Genomic DNA, 25,221 nt, shown 5'->3' on the forward strand with positions numbered 1-25,221 from the left:
TCATTTTGTAAATGTTAAACATACTATACCACTGACTCAAGTCCGTTTCAGCAGACAACATGAAGTTTATTTTACCATAATAATAATAATAGTACACTGCACTCCTTGTTAGTGCTACAAGTCAAGAAATAATAACAATCCTATCCACATAACAGCGGTATCAAAAGTATCCAATATATGTTAGTTACAAATCACGTCCGCATCTCAGTAAGAACAACAATAAGAACAATTGCTACTAGTGACACTGGAGCTCCAACTATAGATATCCATTGCAATACGAATAATACTTTAATATTCAATAAGCACATGATGAAATCAACTCTCAAATATAATTAATCAACAATCATTAGTCCATCGACTTTCATGCTATATACATATATATACACCAGTCAAGGAAGCAACGTCCAACCTTCCTGGACCGGGAGCAAAACCTTACTGACTTGACTTGACTGAACTCAAAGTCAACTTTATTCATTCTACTTCCTGTTTTCTACATCAGGAATTCCACATGTCTTTTAAACTCTTAACATGACGTGAAATTTAGATCATGCAATGTCAACTAAGACTGTGACACATTTTCCTTTGCTGAAAGGTGAAACTATTTCTAGTAAAAAGAAAAGAACAAGACTTATGGAATTTGAAAACAAATGTTAAGACGTCAAGAACTTGAACCATTTTTGAATATCCTCACTTCACCATTTAGTACAGAAGCTGATTCAGCTCCCGAGGAAATACTTCCTAGCAAATTATGACCCAAAAGAGAAGCAGTTTGAAGGGTGCATAAGCTGTATTTCCACACTTAAAAGACTTGATGCTAAACTTTGACATTTTTGGATGCACAAGAATATTTTCTTTTGTTTGACCATATGCAACCAGAAGAACAAGTGGATGCTGACTGGCTGTAATTTAACAGCAGTCACAAAGATAAGAACTAGTAAAGCTAGTTCCAGAGTTCAGGAACATTATGCACAATTAAATACTTCACATTAAGTATAACTGGATTGTTGTGAAGAATGAATGTGATGTAAAAAGACAGTAACAAAATTTTTTTAAATATTAGTTAAATTAGTTTCAAAAATTGCTAAATCTTGTTATAATTCCTCAATTTGAATGTCTAATACAGTATACAAGTAAATTAATAGACAGCTAGCATATTTTTCTAAGTTGTAAATACAAATTATATATATGTGGCCCCCTATTCCTAAAAAAAAAATTTAATGCGGCCCTCAACAGAAAAAGGTTGCCATCCCTAATTTAGATGGTTGATTTTAAAAGGGAGACAATTAAATTAGAAGTTATACTACTTAGACATAAAAAAAAAAAAAGAAAGATACAAAGGGATAAAATAAAGTACCAGTTGTTATTCTTAAAATAAAAAAAAATGTATTTAACACATTAGCATATTCTGTTCCAAAAATATAAACTTGATCAGAATATTTATTGCTAGAGTTGTATACTCTAAACATTACTACAACAGATATATTGACATGCTGATCTATTAGTTCCCATGGGATAAAACACCGTCAGGCAGTCATCTAATGAACAATGTAGATAACACCCAGGACTATACATAAATACTTCATGTCAACTTAATAACATTGTCACTACCAACGAGGTTCAATGTACAATGAATTTACACTGAATTCTATAAATGATTATAAAAACTAAAATGCAAGTAAATAAATGCTTTCACTATGATATACATATTCTACATATATACAAACAAAACAAACTTGATATGAATAAACCAAAATTTTTATCACTTTAAAAAAAATTGTTCAGTGCAGAGAGTACATTAAATATGAGATGTTTTTAATATATAGCTATAAAAACCTTAATTATGTAATACAATAAATATGCCATTGTACAATATTTCATTTATAAAACATAGTTGAAAAAAGTCTAGTAATATAGCAGTGTTCAGTGGTAACATTTTCATAAAGAACTCTTAAAAGAAAACTACAGTTGATAATCTTATCTTATATAATACAGATGTTACTTCAAAATAGAAGATAACGCATATATTAAAAAGTAAATTAAGTTATTAGTAACAAGTAAAATACAAGCCAGTGGTTTCAAATACAAATATATCCAGTTATCATTTATTAATAGGTCTAATCACCTGTACAGGTACCATTTATTCAAAAAACATTCCACATAAAGATGATGTAATCTCAAAAATGAAATGTTTTCTTTTTAAATTTCTTTAGCATTTAAATTTTTTAATGGAATCCTGTGGTTAATTAACTGTACTTATACCTATTTAAATTTCAATGACAAATATTCTAAAATCCAAAGTAAATGAATAATAGGTACCTGGTAAATTTAAATTAATAAACATAGCAAGTTGTCTTAAAAAACAAACACCCAAATTGACCTTTGATCCCTCTTTCATGAACACTCTCAGCATCAAGAAAACTAAACCATTCATGAACAGTATTGCTTGAGCATAAAAGTGTGTTATTTGGCGACTACAAAAAGTTGTATACAATTGCATAATATATAGAACAATAAAAACAACACAAGACACAGATATTTTACAAAGAGAATTAGATGAATTACAGAAAAGGGAATCAAATTGGAGCATGTCTTTCCACCCAGAACAATTGCTATAACTTAGCCAAATAACCTCAACGAAAGAAGCATAAAATAACAAAATAGAATGTTTAATAACCAAATAGGAAACTAGATCTAGAATTACACTAATCACATCACAAGCGTCGTTTTCATCTCTAATCATCGGCCATCTTGACTTCCTCTCTTATTTCATGTCTCTGTCCTGTGTCTCATGGTGCGCAGTCTCACACCTAATGACAGCGTGCATTGTAGAGTCATAACACCAATTGTTGCAACTCTCGGCTAGGCACTCAACGAATAGGCATGCAACTCAACACAGTGTAACAGGAAATAAAGACAGGTGTTTATTCACTAGGACAAACACATAGCATCCTTCAGCTTCCTCAGAGTCTTTCTACTAATTTACCAGTCCTTTAGACAGCAACCCGAATGTGGACCAACGACAGCCTTCCCCACTTCGTTCCAGGTCCCTTCTACAACCTTCAGGCAGCACCAAAAGCTTGCTTCTTAGTTTCCAAACATTCAGACTCTTCACAATCCCTGATGCCCTGTTCTTCTCTCCATTCTAGTCTCTTCCTGTTTACGTTCACTAGTGCGCACCTCAAGCACTGGTGCAAGGCAGGGTTACAACATTTATATGTTTATACAACATTTGAATAGTAACACAACGATTATATAGGAAACTAAAAGCAGTGATAAATCTAGGAATAAAAAATACTGATAACAGTGAAAATAATTTCACAACAGTTTTACAAGTTTTAATTAATCTTTTAGACATTTAAAACAATGTTTAATGATTATAAATCTGTCTACTAAAGCAAAAAAAATTTCTTTAATTTTCAAATTAAATTATTGTGACCAAAAAAGCTATCACCCTAACTTCAATACTGCTTACCAAGACAGATTGCAACTTATAGTTCGTCCATCGTGGTTCGATGATGACCACTTTGTCATCCAGGGGGCTGAGGGCTTTGCACTGGGGTTTTATGCCTCCTCATGTGGCTGGTGAGACCTATGTGAGCCCGGAATGTTCGGCCGTACACTGGGCAGGTTATTCCAGCTGGAGCTAGTGTCGTGGGCCTTGCTTTTCTTTTCTGGCGTTTTTCTTCTGCCAGCATTGTTCTTTTTTCCCCAGCAACCTGTGCGCCAGTTTTCACAGCGCGACGCCATGATGCTCTGTCATGTGCCTCTGTCTCCCAGGTGCCTGGGTCTATGCTGAACGCCTTCAGAGAAGCATTGAGGGTGTCCCTGAAGCGCTTTCTTTGACCACCTTGCGAGCGCTTTCCTTCGCTTAGTTGGCCATACAGGAGTCGTTTAGGGATGCGGTGGTCTTCCATTCTGTAGACGTGACCTGCCCATCGCAGCTGGGACTGCATCAGGATTGTGTGGATGCTTTGCAGACACACTCTGGTATTTTGTCTTGCCATTTGACATTTAGTATTTTTCTCAGACATGTCATGTGGAAGTGGTTTAGTTTCTTTGCATGTTTACTGTACACTGTCCATGTTTCTGAGGCATATAGCAATGTAGGGAGGATGACGGCTCTATAGACCCCTAGCTTGGTGTTTGTGGAGATACCACGTCTGTTCCAGACATTTATAGACAATCTGCCGTAGGATGCACTGGCCTTGGCGATACGCAGGTCGATTTCACTATCGATTTTTCCATTCCTGGAGAGTGTGCTGCCAAAATATGTGAATTTGTCCACTGCGTTTATATCCTGTCCATTTATAGTGATGCTTGGATCCAAGTAGGCTTTCCCAGGAGCAGGTAGATATAAGACTTCAGTCTTGTTCATATTGATGGTAAGGCCGAAGTCTGAGCATGCTCTTGAGAAGTCACTGACGATGCTCTGCAGATCGTTTTCAGAGCAGGCATTTAGGGCACAGTCGTCAGAAAATAGCAAGTCTCTGATTACTGCTGCGTTTGTTTTTGTTTTTGCTTTAAGCCGCCTCGGGTTGAGTAGGCCACCATTAAATCTGTATGATATATTTATCAAGAAACTATAAAGCTTAGTATAAATATTTTTAATTCATTTATTGAAAGTAATGAGACAACACCTTGAGTTGTTATTCCAATCAGATATTTTACTATGTTGTGCTTATAGGATGGCTGCCTGGTCGTGCGGTTTGCGCACTGGACTGTCGTTCGGATTTATCGACGGTCGAGGGTTAAACCCTACCTGCTCCCATCCCCCGTCGTCCTGCGGGAGGTTTGGACTAGGAAGTAAACTATCTTCAACTCTGAAGGAACATCCGAAACATTTAAAACATTTTACAAATATTTTTTACAGGAAGAATAGGTTTGTGCCTGTGCTTTAATGCTGCTAGGTCTTTCAATGAAAATTTCAAAACAGTCATTTATTACTGTCACCTTCCTGCCATAAGTACTAATAATTTCTTTGGGCCTGAGACTCTCCTCATTGGGCCAGAAAATCAAATCGGACATGTTGACATACATAACATCCAAAACAGTATATGAATATCTTAGATGCAGTTGTGGGATGAATTTTGAACATATCAGCTAATACATAGGCAGGTTTACCTAGAATATTTGAAATAATGTGTGTAAAAAAAATATTTTTTGTTCATTCATAATTATAGTAGTTAAATTAAATTATATATATATATAATTATATAATAATTATAATATAATTATATATATATATGTAAATGTGAGACAGTGCATTTTTTTTATACCTGTATTATATCCAAGCTATCCAATGAGAAATATTTATATAATTTAATATATAGATATATTTATTCAAATCATATAATGCATTCATTTATTTGTGGAAAATGAATTGAAGTATTGTTTGTATATTAATTATTATTATCTTATCTATTAGTATGAAAATTGTAGATCTATTCATTCAAGAGACCCTGGTACTCCAGGTTCCAATCTCGTTGAAGACTGGTATTTTGAATTTTGGGATACCTCTAAGTCCAACCAGATTTAAATGGTATTTGACATTAGTTGGGAAAAGTAAGGTGGTTGGTCATTGTGCTGGACAAGACATCCTCGTTAACCTAGTCCACAGAAACAGGTGACCTTTACATCATCTGCCTTATAGATCGTAAGGTCTTTAAAGTTAACTTGTTTATTAAAAAAAACATTTTATTTCAAGATCAATTCTTGTAACTATGTAACTGTTTGAATAACAATGGACGCCAAGAACTAGTTGTTTTTTTTATAAAGTATCTTAGTTATTAATTCAAATAAAGATGTCTGCCTGGTCATGCATTTTGCGCAATGGACTGTTCAGACTTACAGATGGTTCTGGGTTTAAACCCTGCCCATTCCCTGTGGAAATCATTTCTAAAAAGTTAAATCTAAATCTAATCTAGATTGAAAGATTCTAGTCAATCTAGCTAGAGCTTGAGAGTCGAGTACTATGTCACATGCTATGTGTGTGGATCTAGTATGTATGTTTAGAGTATACTATTATGTAGAATCTATTTATATCGACTCAAGCTCTATACTAGATCTAGACCAATTACAGACTATTTATAATACTATCATGATCTAGATGCATGTTTATAATCTAGACTTGTATTAATTATTAGATCTAGCTCTAGATTCTAGATACAGTTTTAAGTCTTAGATCTAGACCATGAAGAAACCTTCTAAATACGACTCTTGATACTAACTTTACAACTTGTAATTGACCTACATGTTACTTTATTGTTGTTTTTTTAAATTACTATTTAGATCAGTACAACATTAATAAAAACATAATCAAAGTTATCCAGAACTTCTACAAGGAGGCCACCAGTGCGGTGTACTTCAACAATAATATTGGGGACTGGTTCAAAACCACAGTTGGAGTAAGACAAGGCTGCCTACTGTCACCAACACTCTTCAATATCTTCCTTGAAAGGATAATGGAAGATGCCCTCGAGGGCTATGAAGGTACTGTTAGCATTGGAGGAAGAAGAATTACTAACTACAGCTTCGCAGATGACATTGACGGCCTAGCAGGGACAGAAGAAGAACTAGCTGACCTGGTGATGCGCATTGACAAGACTTCCGCAGCATATGGCATGCAAATAAATGCCGAAAAAACTCAAATTATGACCAATAGCCATCAGGGCTTTAAAAGAGGCATCAGTATTGGAGGTGAAAAGCTAACTAGTGTTAACAGCTTCAAATACCTCGGAGCTATTGTCTCAGATGAGGGAACAAAACCCGAATTATTGGCCCGAATAGCACAGTCCACAGCAGCCCTTTCAAAACTTAAAATAATATGGAAAGATAAGGGCTTAGCCCTCGGCACCAAAATTAGACTGATGCGCTCTCTGGTCATGGCCACATTTTTATATGCTTGTGAGTCGTGGACGTTGAATGCAGAGCTTGAGAGGAGGATCCTAGCAATGGAATTGAGATGCTACAGAAGGATCCTAGGCATCACATTCAAAGACCGCATCACAAACCAAGAAATCAGAGACAGGGTTACTGTAGCGATCGGAGCTCATGATGACCTGCTTACTATTGTGAAAAAACGAAAGCTTAAAACCTTTGGCCACATTACAAGATCTACGGGGCTCGCAAAGACCTTTCTTCAGGGAACAGTGCCAGGGAAGAAGAAGAGGCAGACAGAAAAAGCGATGGGAGGACAACATTAAAGAATGGACAGGCCTGCCATTGAGAGAGGTTCTGAACAAGGCAAAAAAAAGGGAGGAATGGAGAAAGACGGTCGACAAATCTTGCCTGGTGCCCCAACGGTCCAACAGACTAAGGGATAGGTAAAGGTAAAGGTAAATTTAGATCAGTAAATCTACTAAATGTAGCCTGAGAAGATTTACCTATAAATCCTATATGTTAAGATATATAATCTAAATCTGTAGCATTTACTTTTGACTTTAGCCATAGGAGTAAGTGATACACTATTGTTGGAGCATAGTGATATGAAATCTAGTCTTTATACTAGAATATAGTATAACTAGCATTCCAGACTAACATAGGTGGACATAGGTTTCACCAGTCACATGAGGAAGCACTAAACCCCAGTGTAAAGCCCTCAGCCATGATGGACAAACTATTTATTGTATCATCTAGTTAATATAGATCTATCTACTTTATCTTATATTATAATTAAATCCACTAAATTGTACTGTAAAATGTTTTACATTTTGGAAGTTCCTTCGTAGTCCAAACCTCCCCAGGACCACAGCCAAGTCTTTTCGAAGTAATCTCTTTTTGAAGTAATCTCTTCATCCCTAGGGCCTTGCCAAGTTCTAGGCCTAGGTCGTCTAGGAATGCTAAAAAATCTCATTCCTTTCTTGTTTATTGACGTATATGAGTTTTTTTAGCACCCTTTTATGCAGCAGTAGCTAGGCATTTTGTTTAAATTAATGCACTAAAAAGGTCAAAGTAGAGATTGTGTTTTGGAAACTTAAACCCGATTGTATTAGATCTAGATTTACTATAGTCAGTATAGCCAGAGTAAGGCTACTAATGTAAACTTACAAACAAAATGGCGGATCAGCTTAGTTTGCAGAAACTGTCGCATCATATGTCTTCCAACCCAAAGGGTGGAATGACCTAAAGATCTGAAATCCAAAATCCCAGCCTTTACTGGGATTTGAACCGGAGACCTTTTAAAACATTATCATTTTAAAACATTAACATTATTATCATTAATCATGGCTAGATTTGAAAGAAAAATTATTTTGTTAATTATTTACCTCCATATTCATGAATTATTTATAATCTGGATTAATAGGGCTGGCTCAGTCCTTTTGCTATTAGTATTAGTAAGGGTCTTACCAGCATTCTGAGCATTGCACGGTCTATCTCCATACTCATTATCATACTGTCTGTACTCTGATCTTAGACAGTTTTCTCACGTGACATTTATCACTATCACATACTATCAATAACTATCATTGATATCTGTAGTCTGATTGAAGTTTGAGGACATCACTGTAAGTTAGACGTAAGTCTAGTCTAGAATTCAATTAACTATAAAATCAGTGGCCACAACCGTGGCCCAGTAATTTAGGTAAAACTTCCCATCGAAGGCCCCTAGTTATTAGACTGTCATGGTGGATCTTAGTCTAGACTGCTAGACTAGTCAGTGATCTTTTTGAAAAGAGACGATTAAAGAATTTGGAAAGGGATCAACCATGTAAAGAAAATCGTTGAGAGGTGTAATTGTTTATAATCTAATTTTTCGCGTGAACCACAGCTGATTTTTTTTTTTATTTTAAAGTATTAAATACTAAAATAAGATATATAAATTAAATTATAAGCGCTGTCTAGGTATAATTAGGATTAAGGTCTCATTAAATAACAATTTTATTAGAAGAAGAAAAGAAAAACATTATGCTGGTTATAAAAAGGACTTGAATAAAACGAAAAATTAACATAATTAAGTATGTCGACTAGATCTAAATCATATATCATATAGTTTGTCCATCGTGGTTCGATGATGACCACTTTTGTCATCCAGGGGGGCTGAGGGCGTTGCACTGGGGTTTTGTGCTTCCTCATGTGGCTGTTGAGACCTATGTTAGCCCGGAATATTCAGCTGCACACTGGGCAGGTTATTCCAGATGGACTTAACTTTTTTTTAGTGGAGTAAAGTAGTACCATTAGAGAATGAAATGGGTTGCCTGAATAAGCAAGAAAACCAACGAATTAGCAGAGTTTAAGTCACGTATTAACACGTATGACTAGAATGGCACATTAAACGCGTTGGACGTAGATCTAATTATCTTCTCATTTGAAGTAACCTCTCTTTTATAGAATAATATAAGACAAACGCTAATTTATGTGTTTTGTCAATTTTGTCATCATTCGTTTTATAAAAAATAAAATTATTTATAGTTTTATGAAAGTCAGTTGCGACAATAACAATAGCTATGCACATTTCCTAAGATCTCATAGATGTAATTTTACGTATTTAAATGTAATATCAATATATTGATACCTTTTCAGACCTTGCGATTTATGGGATATAAATGATCTAAAAGTAATCTGCTTCTATGGCTGATAGCTAATTAACGAGGATGTCATGTGGCCAGCACAACAACCAACTTTACCCATCTACTTCGGATTTTACTTATCTTATATAGTGCAGACCTTACTTCAAAAAAAAAAAAGAGATGATTACGTCCTACGCGTCATGCATTTAGTCATGATTGTTAACCAATGACTTAAATTCTGCCAAGTCACTGGTTTTCCTGGCTGGCTCAGGCAACCCATTCCATGCTCTAATAGCACTAGGTAAGAATGATAATTTGAAAACTAAGAATATATGTAATTAAGTCTTTTTTTTTTTTTATAAAGGGATGAATCATATATATTTTAAAAAAAAACGAGATTCAATCGCTTATTTTTGCCCGTGAAGCGTGCTACGCAACATCCCAAGTATATGTATTGTCCAACGGCTACAATGGACAGCGCATATGAACGCAACACATTCTCGAAGATGACACAAATACAAGAGAAATTAAGGGGGATACAAGAGGTTGATCATGTGGCCAGCACAAGATCTATGGGGCGGATGATGTTAATGTCATCTGTCTCTAACATGAGCATGGCGTCATGTGGCCAGCACAAGATCTATGGGGCGGATGATGTTAATGTCACATCTGTCTCTAACATGAGCATGGTGTCATGTGGCCAGCACAAGATCTATGGGGCGGATGATGTTAATGTCATCTGTCTCTAACATGAGCATGGTGTCATGTGGCCAGCACAAGATCTATGGGGCGGATGATGTTAATGTCATCTGTCTCTAACATGAGCATGGTGTCATGTGGCCAGCACAAGATCTATGGGGCAGATGTCATCTGTCTCTAACATGAGCATGGTGTCACGTGGCCAGCACAAGATCTATGGGGCGGATGATGTTAATGTCATCTGTCTCTAACATGAGCATGGTGTCATGTGTCCAGCACAAGATCTATGGGGCAGATGATGTTAATGTCATCTGTCTTTAACATGAGCAGGGTGTCATGTGTCCAGCACAAGATCTATGGGGCGGATGATGTTAATGTCATCTGTCTCTAGCTTGAGCATGGTGTCATGTGGCCAGCACAAGATCTATGGGGCGGATGATGTTAATGTCATCTGTCTCTAGCTTGAGCATGGTGTCATGTGGCCAGCACAAGATCTATGGGGCGGATGATGTTAATGTCATCTGTCTCTAACATGAGCATGGTGTCATGTGTCCAGCACAAGATCTATGGGGCGGATGATGTTAATGTCATTTGTCTCTAACATGAGCATGGTGTCACGTGGCCAGCACAAGATCTATGGGGCGGATGATGTTAATGTCATCTGTCTCTAACATGAGCATGGTGTCATGTGGCCAGCACAAGATCTATGGGGCGGATGATGTTAATGTCATCTGTCTCTAACATGAGCATGGTGTCACGTGGCCAGCACAAGATCTATGGGGCGGATGATGTTAATGTCATCTGTCTCTAACATGAGCAGGGTGTCATGTGGCCAGCACAAGATCTATGGGGCAGATGTCATCTGTCTCTAACATGAGCATGGTGTCACGTGGCCAGCACAAGATCTATGGGGCGGATGATGTTAATGTCATCTGTCTCTAACATGAGCATGGTGTCATGTGTCCAGCACAAGATCTATGGGGCAGATGATGTTAATGTCATCTGTCTTTAACATGAGCAGGGTGTCATGTGTCCAGCACAAGATCTATGGGGCGGATGATGTTAATGTCATCTGTCTCTAGCTTGAGCATGGTGTCATGTGGCCAGCACAAGATCTATGGGGCGGATGATGTTAATGTCATCTGTCTCTAGCTTGAGCATGGTGTCATGTGGCCAGCACAAGATCTATGGGGCGGATGATGTTAATGTCATCTGTCTCTAACATGAGCATGGTGTCATGTGTCCAGCACAAGATCTATGGGGCAGATGATGTTAATGTCATCTGTCTCTAACATGAGCATGGTGTCATGTGTCCAGCACAAGATCTATGGGGCAGATGATGTTAATGTCATCTGTCTCTAACATGAGCATGGTGTCCTGTAACCAGCACAAGATCTATGGGGCGGATGATGTTAATGTCATCTGTCTCTAACCTGAGCAGGGTGTCATGTGGCCAGCACAATGATAAACCGTTTTTACTTTCTCCAGCTACAGTCAGGTACCCATTACAGTTGAATGGACAAACATCCTGAAACTGAAAATCTCTGTCTTCGCTGAGATTTGAACTCAGAACCACACGTTCGGAAGCCAAGCGCTTAATCACTCAGCCACCGCGCCCCTTCAAACAATTTTGCTATTAATGTTTGTTTCTTAGTATATGAATAAATATGTCATAAAAAAACGTGTTGTTTTGAAATAAATATATTCCTAGCCATCAATATAAATTAAGAGATAATATCTACTTTAAGTACTTGTATTAGGATCTGTCGTCATTGAGAAGTACAAAGAAGTAGAACTCATAGAGCCTGTTTTTGAGTGTTTTTGAGTAGTTACGCTGAGGTGTTCAATTGTAGTCAAACTGAATTTCCATTATAGCATGCTCAGCTATGGTCCATTTATATTATCTTTAACTTTATCTATCCCTAAGTCTAATGGACCGTCGTCGACGTCTTTCTCCATTCCTCTCTGTCTTTTGCCTTAGAACTTCTTTCAATGGCAGGTCCGTCCATTCTGTTATGTTGTATCGTATCTCATCTTATCTTATCTTAAATAAAGTTTACATATCTAAACATAATTTAGAAAATCTTCTTACATATTTCTCTATGCCCTTGACTGGCAAGTTTCAAGCACTCTGAAATCTGTCCACCTAGTATAGTCTCAAGATGACACCTACAGACCACTTCTCTGTTGCCTCCTGCGAAATGGACGATGACACCCACCCCTACAGCTACAGCAGCAGACAGCATCAGAAAGACGAACCCATCCAAGGCATTCTTATCTTCTTATCTTATATAATACAGACGTTACTTCAAAAAAGAAGATGATTACGTCCTACGCGTTATGCATTTAGTCATGCATATTAACATGACATCCACTCCTGCTGTCACGCATGGCCGTTAAGTTGGTCTGACTGTTGGATAAATCCGTTAGTTCAAATTTTTGTGACAGCATAGCGTTCGGTCTACCAATAAAAAGTTAGTAAATCAATTTGCTGTGGAAAAAAAGAAAGAAACTCTAAACTATTCCAAGGTATAGGTTTGACATCTGCCCACTAATTCATGCACAAATAAACTAAATCTAGATCTACATATCGAGGCATGGCGACCGGATGGTAAAGCGCTTGGCTACCAAAAGTGGGTAAAATTATATCTCGGCAAAAGCAAACATAAATCTATCTATCTATCTATCTATCTATCTATCTGTCTGTCTGTCTGTCTGTCTGTCTGTCTGTCTGTCTGTCTGTCTGTCTGTCTGTCTGTCTGTCTGTCTGTCTGTCTGTCTGTCTGTCTGTCTGTCTGTCTGTCTGTCTGTCTGTCTGTCTGTCCGTCCGTCCGTCCGTCCGCCCGCCCGCCCGCCCGCCCATCCATCCATCCATCCATCCATCCATCCATCCATCCATCCATCCATCCATCCATCTATCTATCTATCTATCTATCTATCTATCTATCTATCTATCTGTCTGTCTGTCTGTCTGTCTGTCTGTCTGTCTATTCCCGAAAATACACATCTACTAAAGTAATCTAGTTGTATATATTTATTTTGGCCTTGTTATATTTTTTGTCGGTACAATTATCCTAGACGTTACTGCTTACAAAGAGGAAATAAAAAGGCGCCTTTCTTGGAAAAACAAACTCAAAAATGATTGCATTTGAATTGTGTTTTACGGGATACACATTTGAGACCAAACGAAAATCCACTGCCGAGGACAGACGTAGACGGCGAAAAGAAAATCTTAATTGAACACCGGTGGACAATGGTTAAGCCTACGCTAGATGTGGCAAAATATGTAGGTCACAGCTGGGGCTGCGTAGCCACGGGAAATACTGCATTCCCCATTAATCTTCGGATTCGACGAAAAGCCTTATAATTATATCTGAGTAAAAGCGACATTATTAAAATGTAAAAAAAATTAAAATATCAATTTAAGCTACGTCGTTTCATCTTCTAAATAGAACTTTTCTATCTAAGCGACAAGATTGATTCATAACATTGGTTTGGGAGCCCTGGCAGCGCCTTCGTTTTGACATTCGACATCATGATATGAGATAATGGCAAGCGTGGTCGAGAGGCCAAGTACGCTTGAACTTGGCTTGGCTACCTAGAAGGGAGCTCGAGGTTCGACACCCGACTCGGGCAGAGTCGTGTTTACTGAACGCCTAAAGGCAGCATAGAAAACCAACTCCTAGATACCCCCTCCCCTCACTGGTCCACAAATGAGATTGGACCAAAAGCGTTAGGGTTTCATGCTATAAGCATGAAAGTAGCGCTATATAAGAGCTATAATAATAATATTTAATCTAAAAACAAATTTCGGGCTCTCATTTGGAGGATCCCTCCAGTGGTGAGCCCCGGGGTGTTTAAAATGTGGACCTCCCCTTCCCCCACCCTAGCTACGCCACTGATTCACTAGGTTCTTTTGAATTAAACAATTTAATGCTTCTTCACCAACGCGATTCTATAGTCTACCTCCTTTTTACGCCAGAACGGATCAATTTCTTTCGACTAACAAGCTATCATACTATTGATATTTTTTTGTTTTTGAGTGAACAAAAAAGGCCGGTAGAAGTCTCGCTAAACAGGAGGATGGTCTCTACCATTTATACATCCTTCTTTTCCTGTTTCTTAATGTCACTTTATTTAACATGTTTAATTACACATTTACCATACTAAAATTGACCCAGTGGACAAAGAAAACGCTTTAGGGACACACTCAAAGCTTCTCTCAAAATCTTCAGCATTGACCCAGCCACCTAGGAAACAGAAGCATATGACAGCGCATCATGACGTCGCGCTTGGAAAACTGCTGAAGATAAGAGAACAGCCCTGGCAGAAGAAAATCGTCAGCGAAAAAGCAAGGTCAATAACACTAGCTCCAGATGGAATAACCTGGCAAGTGTGCAGCCTAACATTCCGGGCTCACCAGCCACATGAGGAGGCACAAAACCCCGGCCACCTTGATGATTTGAAAGAGATTTATTTATATATCTAGATTTTAGTCTATGATTGCCGAAATGTGACATACTTTGTTATCTCCGTAAAAACCAAAAGGAAAAATGATTTATATACCATAGGTTTGTGTGAAGAGATCTATATAGCATATAATATATAGTTCTGTGAATAATCACCTCTTTTATTTAGAATTTGCAAAATAGGATTGTGTTATTTCTAAACTTTGAAAAAAAAGATCAATACTTTTCTGAGACTGAAGAACGATTTAGATCTAGATCTATATGTTTCCTTTACATCTTGAGTTAGAATCTTGTATGAATTCTTTCAGATTTAGATTCTAGGTCTAGTGGTAATTAGAATTTAATAAATTGTGGGATATTCTACAAGATCTACATTATGAAACACAGACACAGCAAATCACTAAAACTTTGCAAAAAATTACAAATCTATAGATTAGATCTGAGTATCTCCTAGTCAGACTCACTCAGACTAAGAAGTCCACTAGATTACTAGATCTATCTATTATTTATGTATAGAAATGTAAATGATTCAATGTATGTCTATACCCCCCTGACCTAGATTTTAGCTAGACCAAGATTTAATTGAAATCATAACACGATATAGGGACCTAAGTTTAAATTAGAAACTGCATAGAAAAAAATAATGTCTTGAAGTCCGAAGAATAATGAGGAATGCAGTATTTCCAATGGCACAGAAAGCAAACATTGCATGCTCAAGATCTGTTAATTTTTTAAAAGTGTTAGTCCTTCAAAAATGATGGCTGCCTGGTAGTGCGGTTTGCGCTCTGGACTATCTTTTAGATCTACCGATGTTTCCAGGTTCAAACCCTGCCCGCTCCCATCCTCCGTCGTCCTTTGGGAGGACTCTGAAGGAACATCCGAAACATGTCAAACATTTTACAAATAAAACAAATCTGGGTATATTTAAAAATAGAATCTGTGCACTAAAAACTGTAGCGTGCTGGTGGAAGCTACATCTACTTTTGGTTTGAATCTAGTTCCATCTAGATCTAATTATAAGTGTTGACCAAGATCTAGAACTTAAAGCCGTATGATTTCGAGCAAGGTTAACTAAACAATTTCCGTTTAATCTCAAGAGGAGCATTTATGTCTAGATCTGTTAATGTAAATCTATAAGATGTAGATCTATATCCTTAGGCTATATGACTATATCATGAATATGGCGCACAGTCGCTTATTACCTTACAATTAGAGTGTAATGACACTATAAATTGTAAAAAAAATAGCACATATAGGCCGATAGTATATGGCCTCCTTCAGGCGCGAAGCGAATGTGAATCATCTCTTGGTTGGTGAGATGAAAGCCTGACATTAGATGGGTCGGAACGTCGTTTTAAAGTTTAAGTACAAACATAAGGTTAGTGTTTCGAACCCTGGAATCTTCTAGTGTGTTAGGCGAATGTGATGACCACTACACTACGAAGACTCGTGTATGTATACATATTTATAGATAAGATCGGAAGGTCTTTTTGTAAATATAATGGTTCCTACAGGATGACTTTTACATTCTTGTACTCATAGTCAGGGGTACCTTGTTACGCCGCTGTGCTTATTAAGGCCTAAATAAAGTAGTTTATAATTAGATCTACATTGTCTCTATATATACATATATACGTAAGGGACCTTATTCATTCATTAATGCACTCACCACTCCACCTATCACTGAATCTTCCACTCAAAGTGGACTATAAAATATACGAAAATGTAACCTGTTATTATTTGCCTTGGGGCTAGAACAACAGAGATATATTCACGATTGAAGCCGCAGCGGTTACATTTACCAAATAAGAACGAAGAACAAGAAGAAGTACAATGTGTGTAATTGTGTAAATTAGTCACAAGATAAGAATTGAATGTTCTTTATAAATGCATTAAAATTGCAAATAATGGGAAGCGTGGTCGAGAGGTCAAGTGCGCTTGAACTTGGCTTGGCTTGGCTACCTAAAAGGGGGCTCGAGGCAGCACGGAAAACCAACTCCTAGATACTCCCTCCCCCCTCCCGCCCACTGGTCCACTAATGAGATTGGACCAAAAGCGCTCCGTGCATGCTATAAGCATGAAAGTAGCGCTATATAAAAGCTATAATAATTTTTTAAAAAAATTTATTGCAAAATTTTTATATATCAACAGACTGTAATTGAGAGAACATATTGGAAGAATGTCTATTATTGTTGTCATTTTCTCTGTTTTCATCTGTCATATCTCAAGTACTGACGGTCAGTGTCATCTATTAATGTAAACAGTATTCTAACTTAGAGTACCCTATACTGTTCTACCTTATATAAAAAAAAAAGTCATTAGAATCTCGCGTGTTATAACGTATTAGAAGCGAGATTTTTATTTGGGTAACAACGTGAGAATGTGTTACCTTGTATAAGAGCTCATTAGAGTCTCTTGTAATTACATACAAAAACTAACCAGTAACCTTGTGCTAAAAGGTATTAAAAGTGAGAGACACATTTAATGCGATACACATAGAGTTGTTATTTTCTAGGTTCGTTTAAAAAAAATAATTAAGCTCCATAATTTCCTTTTCTTTAGCAGCTTTAGCGAATTATTTGTTTCGTTAAAAAAAAAACTTTTAATTTTAAAACTTTTTTAGAATTGAAATTGTGATGTGAACTATTTACGACTTCGGTATAATTTAACACTTTTCAATCCATAATCTTTATCTGAGATGAACTCCAATTGGTGACAAGGCAGGGAGACCTAGGTCTCCCGTAGTGCCCTGGTAAGGAACTCTGCTGTTTGGCGTTGTGCCTCGTAGCTTCCATACAAACATAGTGAACCACTAGATACGTCTTCCCGCGAGCTGCGGACACTCTTGCAAGACGTGCGCCACCGTCTCTTCTGATTCCCCACAGTGTCGGCAACGGGCATCAAAATTTGGCCGGAACCGGGCGAAGTACCCACCTATGGGGCAGTGTCCCGTACGCCACTGCGCTATTGTTGTTTGTTCCGACCTTTTTTAGCCTCCACCACGGGTCCTCTCGATTTGGGCGGCGCATGTGCTGCCAGACTCCCCTGGCAGTGTTGGAGTCATCCCAGGATTTCAACCACTTTTCATGTACCCCACTCTCGTATTACTGTCGTAGCCTGTTGGAACGTACTTGGTGACTCGAAAGCGGGCACGGCCGGCGCTCCTTCTCGTGCTAGAGCATCAGCCGCGGCATTGCCCCTCACGCCGCAGTGCCAGGGCACCCACTGCATAACGATGACAGCTCCAATAAGCAGGCGGATGTTATTTGCGGCGCCTAATGCCTCTTCCACCAATTTGGACTTTCCCCCTAAGCCAGCCATGGCTTGGAGGCAGGACTGGGAATCGGTAACCATTACAACGGTAGTCGCAACGGTTATCTTTTCGCGCAGTTTTTGGAGCACGTGATTGAGGGTATTGGTTATCGCATATAATCCTTATCAGAATTATCCTCCATAATACCAATCTATAAGACTTGTCCTCTGATCCGAAGATTAAGGAGGAGTGCAGTGTTTTACTTGGCAACGCAGCCTTGCTGTCATCTACTGAGTTTGTCACACCCAAAGCAGACATAACCGTGTATCTTCCTGTGGTCGGTTTGGGTTCTCTTTCCGCCTGCCACTGAAAGAGAGGTTCTAACCAAGGCAAAAGAAAGGAATGGAGAAAGACGGTCAACTAATCGTGTATGGTGCCCCAACGGTCCAACAGACTAAGACAGTGTTTCCCAAACTTTTGACCTATGTGTACATTTTTTATAATTATTGTAACGCTGATTACCCTTCGCCCTCCTCCAAAAAGTATTTTTAATAACAATCAAAATACATTACTCAATTATACACTAAATAATAATGAACGAATAATGCAATTATAAGCAAAATTTATTGTATAAATAACATATATGTGGATCAATGAGAAGGTTGATATTGTTTGTGGCTCTGTGCTGAGATAACAGATTTTCGTTAACTGGTTGTTAATTTTAATTTAAGAGGCGTTGTTTTTTTTTTTGACGTGATTTCTAGAAATGCTGAAAAAGCAACTTAATGTACATATAGAGTTGGAAAAAGTAAAAACGTTTGTGGAACATTTTCAATCACACAGGTTCCCCCCCCCCCCCCCACTCTTTCCATTTAGCTATTGTGTCCGATACAGTTTGAGATCAGCAGACATAGCTCATATAGAGTTACACATTAAAATATTCATCAGTTATTGAACTAAAGCCGCCCTCGATATTCATTTTCACTCCACCCACATTTAATTATTGTTATTTTTCAAAAGAACTTTATAAAAATCATTTATTAGTTGACATAGATGCAGCTCTTATATAACGTCAAGTAAATTTAAGCCTTATATTTTTTCTTCACAGTTATGCTTCAATATGAGGCGAGTGAAGTCACTGGAGATCAAATGCCTGACCAGGTCAATGTAACTTTTAGCACAGAAACAAAATCTCTAACCAAACTTAATCTCAGACGCTCGCGACATTTTAACCTCGATATTCCTTTGTATACTTTAGACACCGACCAGGAAGGAATTTTCCATAGACATAAAGTGAAAACCAGACCCAAAAAGGTAAAAACAGAACTTTAAAAATATATTTTTTTCAAGAAATAGTTTATAAATAGTCAACATACAAATTACAATGAAGAACAACTTATTGTGTGAAACTTACAGGACAGACTGTGATTGTGTTGCGAGCAGGTGTCTGGGTAATGTACCCCTAAATTATTGTTTACATGTCCAGTGGTTTAGTGTGGGATTTAGGAAATTGAAGCATTGGAATATTTGGCACCGGACATTTAGGAACCCAGAAATTTAGGTAACAGTAAATTAGGCATGGAGGCGCGGTGGCTGAGCGGTAAAGCGCTTGGCTCCCGAACCCGAGTCCCGGGTTCGAATCCTGGTGAAGACTGGGATTTTTATTTCGGGATCTTTATTTCAGCTCAATGGGTATCTGACATTAGTTGGGGAAAAGTAAAGGCGGTTGGTCGTTGTGATGGCTATATGACACCCTCGTAAACCATAGGCCATAGAAACAGATGACCTTTACATCTTCTGCCCTATAGACCACAAGGTCTGAAAGGGGAACTTTTAAAAAAAATTAGGCATAAATTATCATTAGGATAGTTTCTTGATTTATTCCAAAAAAATTATATCAACAGTAAAACATACACTCACGAACACACAGGACTGGCTGCTCGAGTAAAATGTACACACAAAGGCTTAACATTCCACATTCTATCATGAAAATAAAGCCACTCTTGTATCTAAAATTCATATTTTAAACACCCTACAGCTAACAAGAAAGGTTTCTATAGATATAAAATGAATATAATTGATTATAACCCTAGCCATAGTATCCACGTAGTCGTTAGTGGGGTCATGAGTTCGAATCCTGGTGGACTTATAAATACAGAGCGCGTCCTTTATCCCAACCAAGTTTAATCTGTGGCTGATATTAGCTGGGGAGAGTAAAAGCATTTGGTCGTTCGGCTGGCCACACAACGCTCTCATTTACTGTCGACCATAGCAACAGTTGAATTTTGCATCTGCTCTATCTCTGGGGGTTCAATTTTTATTAATCTTTTTTTAAAAATTTAAACCATCCTACGTACAGGACAGATACATTAATGAGAGATGACTTAATGTACTTTTATGAATTATAAGACGGTGTTTAGTATTTTGTCTAAATTAAAATATATGATAAACACTCTTATCATTGCAGGATCTAGGTTTCTACCAAGATATTACAAACAAGGCTGTTTTTCGCATCCAAAGGTCTTCAGAGAAATCGACGTACAAGAAATCTAAATTTAATTTGGTCAGTTTTCCACAATCGACGTTTTCTGGGAGGAATTAAAATAGTTTAAACTTCATGGACAGGGGCTCCTCTGCCTGGGGCGGTGCCCAGTCGCTATGCAATTTCCTGCATAATCAGCTTCTCTTAGCGGCTAAATATGTATCTCGTACTATGTAATAGTAATACAATTAAGTGAAAAATAAATTCGGTTTTATATTTATTACAAAGCTCACATGAACTCACTCCAACTGTCTGTCTGTCTGGCCAAAAGTTTGTACATGTTATTATTCCGACACCCATTCTCGGATCAAGCTGAACTTTTGGACAAATATTTCTTTTAAATGACAAAACAAAATATAATTTTTAAAAATCGTTAATTAGCAATTGGTAATAAATTATTTTGTTTGGTATCTCAACAATGGCGAGAAATGGTACTTGACTGAAGTGGTGGTATAAGCTGAATGTGCCCCCTTTATACGAGGCTTAGTGAACACAAACATGAAAAAGAAACAAAAGATAACTGTACAATCTTCCGTGTTTATAGAATCTTCGCTAGCAGAGTGTTTACCGCGTTTCCTTGAGAAGCCTGAGGAGGCTTTAGCCAACAAGTTCAAATTAAGGTCGTTCCCTTTTTAATACATTTTAAAAGCGATCACCCAAAAAGCACGTTCATTCTCCCCCTATCCCTTTTTAAGTGGTCCAGACAAGTGATAGGATCATAGCGTATTGAGAACGCTAAAAGCATGAAATTGCGCTAGACAAAAACAATTGTTAAAAAAATATTTCTAATCGCACATATTTATTATTGTTATTCTAGATTTATTTTGAATCTAATTACACAACTGATTCAAACTGATTCATACACTTAATATAACCTTCTATTGCGTACAAAAATTTTTGTTAGTGTTTAGCTTGTTTGATTTTAAGATCATTACGTAGAATATGGGTCAATTTTGTGTGCTGGCCTGCTTGAGTCTTAGAACGACTATGATTCCTTGCGTCCCCAATCTTGTGTCAGGCTGACCTTGTGGCTGACACACAATCGTAATATCAGATAGATCCGCTCAGAATATGAACATTTAGATAACGCCCCCTTGCGGTGACTTGGTCATGTCCTCCGGGCGGAGACTATCGTATCCCGAAAGTCATCCTTTATGACTCGTGACAGGATCAAGAAAAACTGGTTCCCCCCCCCCCCCCCGCCTCCGCTATTTAAAGCAGTGGATATTGACCAACAAAGCTATGGACAGCGAACATCTCTACAGTCACGTGAAAAAATGTTCTTCGAGATGACCAATAGTCGTTCTACTACTGAAGGAGGGGCCAACTAAGCACTAATCGTGAATGTCTAGTAACACAGAAGCATTTTGAATAAAACATTGAAATAATTATGACTTTGTAATTGATACTTATTTGTTACGCTATAAAGACATGCCAACTACTATCGTTTCAGAAAGGGGAATTTCTTTTCAACACCTCCAAATATCTCTTCGACTCAGAGAAAAAGACCTTAAAAAAGCCTTGGAGAAATATGTCCCCCAAACCGATGTCCCATTCTAGATGGACTGCATCTCCTAGACCACTATTCAATACAACATTCGACCAATATGTTTATACTTTAGAAATACTGAAAACCACAGCGTTTGATACGTTTGACCTCGTAAGAACACTTCGTAAGTCACGTGACTTTACATGTAATTAAGTTTTGTGTGAGTTTTAAAAAAATGCATTTAGTTACAAAAATCAACAACTAAAAAAATAGAGGCTAATGAGCGATAACTATACATACTTTGAATGTACTTGGTCAGCAATTTATCATTTATTAAGGGTGAAGTAATCTCTCTTAGAAAAGGTCATCGGCTTTATAAAATAGGAATTGATTTTTAAAGAAATTCTTATTCTATTTCTTGTTCTGAATGAACATTTAATACACGGTGGCTCGTGCAGTCGCGAACCTTCTATGTACATTCTAGCTTTTAATTTATCCCTAACAGTCTAAAATATTTTTTCGGTGTTGGTCTTTAGCTTCCCCCACTCGTAGTAAAGAAGGTTTTACTTTGTTTTGCCCATCTGATCGTCTTTCACTTTTCAAAACCTATAAAAGCTTTTGAAAATATGAATATAACTTTAGGTTAAAAAAATAAAATTAGCAGTCTGAAATCTCAGTTTCTGTTTACAAAACTCCCACTGTCTGTCAGGTAGAAAGTTTGTTCACGTTATTTCTCCCAAACCCAACATCGGATCAAGCTGAAATTTTGCACAATTATTTCTTTTACCTTACAAAACAAGAATCAATTTAAAAAAAACACAACTATTGTTGATTAATTAATTTGTTTGGTATTTCGAACAAAGGAAAGAAATTGTACTTGACTGAAGTGGTGGTATAAGTTGAATTAGCCCCCCTTTATTCTTTGTAGGTCGCCTCGTTAAGGTTTGAAGCTAACAATCCATAACGTTAAAACCTTATATTTTCATAAACAATTCGCTGGCAGAGCGATGAGTGTATTAGCTTAAGGAGGCTGAGGAGGCTTTAGCTGGAATTCAGGTCCCCCCAATTTTTTTTAAAAATTTAATAAAAAGCAATCACCCAGATACATCCTTCTTTCTCCGCCTATCCCTTACCAAGTGGTTCAGTCAAGTGATAGAATTATATAGTGTAGTGAGAAAGCTAAAAGCATGACTTACTTAGACTTAGGTCCTTCCGCACGTTCGGCGCATTGGGCGGCAAGCTGTCTCCATAAAGATCTGTCATTGGAAAGGTATGAAGCTTCCTCCCACCTGGTGTCCACTGTTCTGAGGTCCTCCATGAAGGTGTGACGCCAAGTTATACGAGGACGTCCCTGTTTGCGCTTATCTCGTATTGGTCTAAATGTCATCGCAACTATTGGTATGCGTAGTTCATTTTGTCGTAGAACATGTCCCGCAAACCTCATGCGACGCTCTGTCACAAAAAAAAAAGCATGAAATTGTGCTAAAAAAACATTTATGAAAACATTTATAATCGCAAAGATTTATTTTCGTTAACCTAGATCAGTGAAGCCCAAAGTACGGCCCGCGGGCCAGAACCGGCCCGCGGCGTGGTTTCATCCGGCCCACCGAAACGTCGGCACAAAAGCAGAAAATCCTCACCCCTTCAAAAAAGTTAGGGCCTTCACTTTTTCTCTGATGGATTGGTACCATGACCTTTAACAATTGTGCTTTTATGAATTTATGAAATGGGACTCTGAATGTAGAATCTGCCAGGAAAAGTGAATGGATCTTTTTTGTGGAATATGATAATAAGCCAACATAATTGTTTTGTAAAGAAAGTCTGGCTGTTTCAAAAACAACAACAACATATACAGCGGCATTATAAAACAAATACGATGGCCGTTATAGTTGGAGCCGCGTTTACAAGATTGGTCAAACTACACCTAGAGATTGGTCAAACTACGCCTAGAGATGGGTCAAACTACGCCTAGAGATTGGTCAAACTACGCCTAGAGATTGGTCAAACTACGCCTAGAGATTGGTCAAACTACGCCTAGAGATTGGTCAAACTACGCCTAGAGATTGGTCAAACTACGCCTAGAGATTGGTCAAACTACGCCTAGAGATTGGTCAAACTACGCCTAGAGTTTGGTCAAACTACGCCTAGAGATTGGTCAAACTACGCCTAGAGATTGGTCAAACTACGCCTAATGATTGGTCAAACTACGCCTAGAGATTGGTCAAACTACGCCTAGAGATTGGTCAAACTACGCCTAGAGATTGGTCAAACTACGCCTAGAGATTGGTCAAACTACGCCTAGAGATTGGAGGGTCGATGGGAATGTTAACCAAAAAGAGACAAGAAAATAAGTTGGTGGTAAAGGTAGCTCACATTTTAAGTATAGAAATGAACCCATTTTTAGACGCGTAAAATAATGATAGACTTTAAGTACCCCATTAATTAATACTAGATCCAATATTTTCAAATAGTTTCAGATGAATTTCGATTTCAATTTATTACCTTTTTGTTGATGTGGCCCTCAGGTCGAATTCGGTTGAGCATCACTGACCTAGATCTATTACAAATTTAATAGCATTACTGAGCCAAACTCATTGCTAACTAAAAGCTTTGTTCTTTTTAAGGCATTATTATTATTATCATTATGCCATGAATGTCACAGCGTCAGATGAAAAAGCTGTGAGAATGAATGACATCAACATTAGAGGCATGCACATGAAAAGCTCAGGTCGTAAATCTAACCGGTCAAAACTGAGGTCAGTCCAACAAAGCAGACGTCGCCGGAACACTGTGCAGGACTACTACCCACAAAGCAGACGTCGCCGGAACACTGTGCAGGACTACTACGTCGACGTGGTGGCGATGATTGACTACAAACGCTACTCCAAGTTCTTATCACAAGCCAGCTACAATAACTTCGCGGCAATGCAGAATATTCTAGAGTACTATGCTTTTGTGTTTAGCGGGGTGAGTTCCTCTTAGCAGTGGTTCTCAAATTATCTAATTTCAATTTCGCGCGTGTCTGTAAACGTAAAATCTAATTGGATCTATAGATGTTAGTGCAGAATAAATGAGAGGTCGGCAGAAAGTATGTATGAGAAACATGCGTGGTCTGAGTGTGTGACAATCCTAATGAAAAGAAATGAAGTGTGTATAATTCCGACATAGGCCACATATCAATACTTTCCATATGTTCGCAACCTTTGATACGCTAGACCATGAAATCATGATGCACTTTCCAAATGACCTCAAATACTATACAA

General features: G+C 37.8%; 3 protein-coding genes and 1 long non-coding RNA gene across 8 annotated transcripts in view; 2 read left to right on the forward strand and 2 right to left on the reverse strand.

Annotated features, from left to right (window-relative positions):
• Positions 1-45: 45 nt before the first annotated feature.
• On the reverse strand, positions 46-3,202 carry LOC129926457 (uncharacterized). Its single transcript, XR_008778123.1, has 2 exons — positions 3,058-3,202; positions 46-3,024 (listed from the first exon to the last, which is right to left on the reverse strand). It is a non-coding gene; the product is annotated as an uncharacterized LOC129926457 (long non-coding RNA).
• Positions 3,203-3,220: 18 nt separating this feature from the next.
• On the reverse strand, positions 3,221-8,660 carry LOC129926452 (uncharacterized). The gene is made up of 2 exons (XM_056030579.1): positions 8,347-8,660; positions 3,221-4,556 (listed from the first exon to the last, which is right to left on the reverse strand). The coding sequence occupies exon 2, from the start codon at positions 4,029-4,031 to the stop codon at positions 3,528-3,530; it is 504 nt and encodes a 167-aa protein (XP_055886554.1). The 5' UTR covers positions 4,032-4,556; positions 8,347-8,660; the 3' UTR covers positions 3,221-3,527.
• Positions 8,661-14,888: 6,228 nt separating this feature from the next.
• LOC106050365 (uncharacterized) lies at positions 14,889-20,675 on the forward strand. Of its 2 annotated transcripts, none has more exons than XM_056030581.1 (4): positions 14,889-14,966; positions 16,826-16,911; positions 19,036-19,241; positions 20,395-20,674. In XM_056030581.1, exons 2-4 carry the CDS (start codon positions 16,854-16,856, stop codon positions 20,527-20,529), a joined length of 399 nt encoding a protein of 132 aa, XP_055886556.1. In that variant the 5' UTR covers positions 14,889-14,966; positions 16,826-16,853; the 3' UTR covers positions 20,530-20,674. The 2 variants fall into 2 exon arrangements, with proteins under 2 accessions (XP_055886556.1, XP_055886557.1); XM_056030582.1 differs by having other exon boundaries at positions 14,916-15,003; positions 20,395-20,675.
• Positions 20,676-21,797: 1,122 nt separating this feature from the next.
• LOC106057749 (A disintegrin and metalloproteinase with thrombospondin motifs like) overlaps positions 21,798-25,221 on the forward strand; it is a 34,251-nt gene continuing 30,827 nt past the window's right edge. For 2 of the 4 annotated variants that reach the window (XM_056030565.1, XM_056030566.1), the window contains exons 1-2: positions 21,816-22,142; positions 24,621-24,925. In XM_056030565.1, coding sequence (XP_055886540.1) covers positions 22,001-22,142; positions 24,621-24,925 — 447 coding nt within the window. In that variant the 5' untranslated portion in view covers positions 21,816-22,000. Of the gene's footprint in view, positions 22,143-24,620; positions 24,926-25,221 lie in introns of all 4 variants that reach the window. The other 2 variants (XM_056030567.1, XM_056030564.1) reach the window with 2 other exon arrangements.

This window comes from Biomphalaria glabrata, chromosome 5, assembly GCF_947242115.1.
Source record: "Biomphalaria glabrata chromosome 5, xgBioGlab47.1, whole genome shotgun sequence".
Lineage (NCBI taxonomy): Eukaryota > Metazoa > Mollusca > Gastropoda > Planorbidae > Biomphalaria > Biomphalaria glabrata.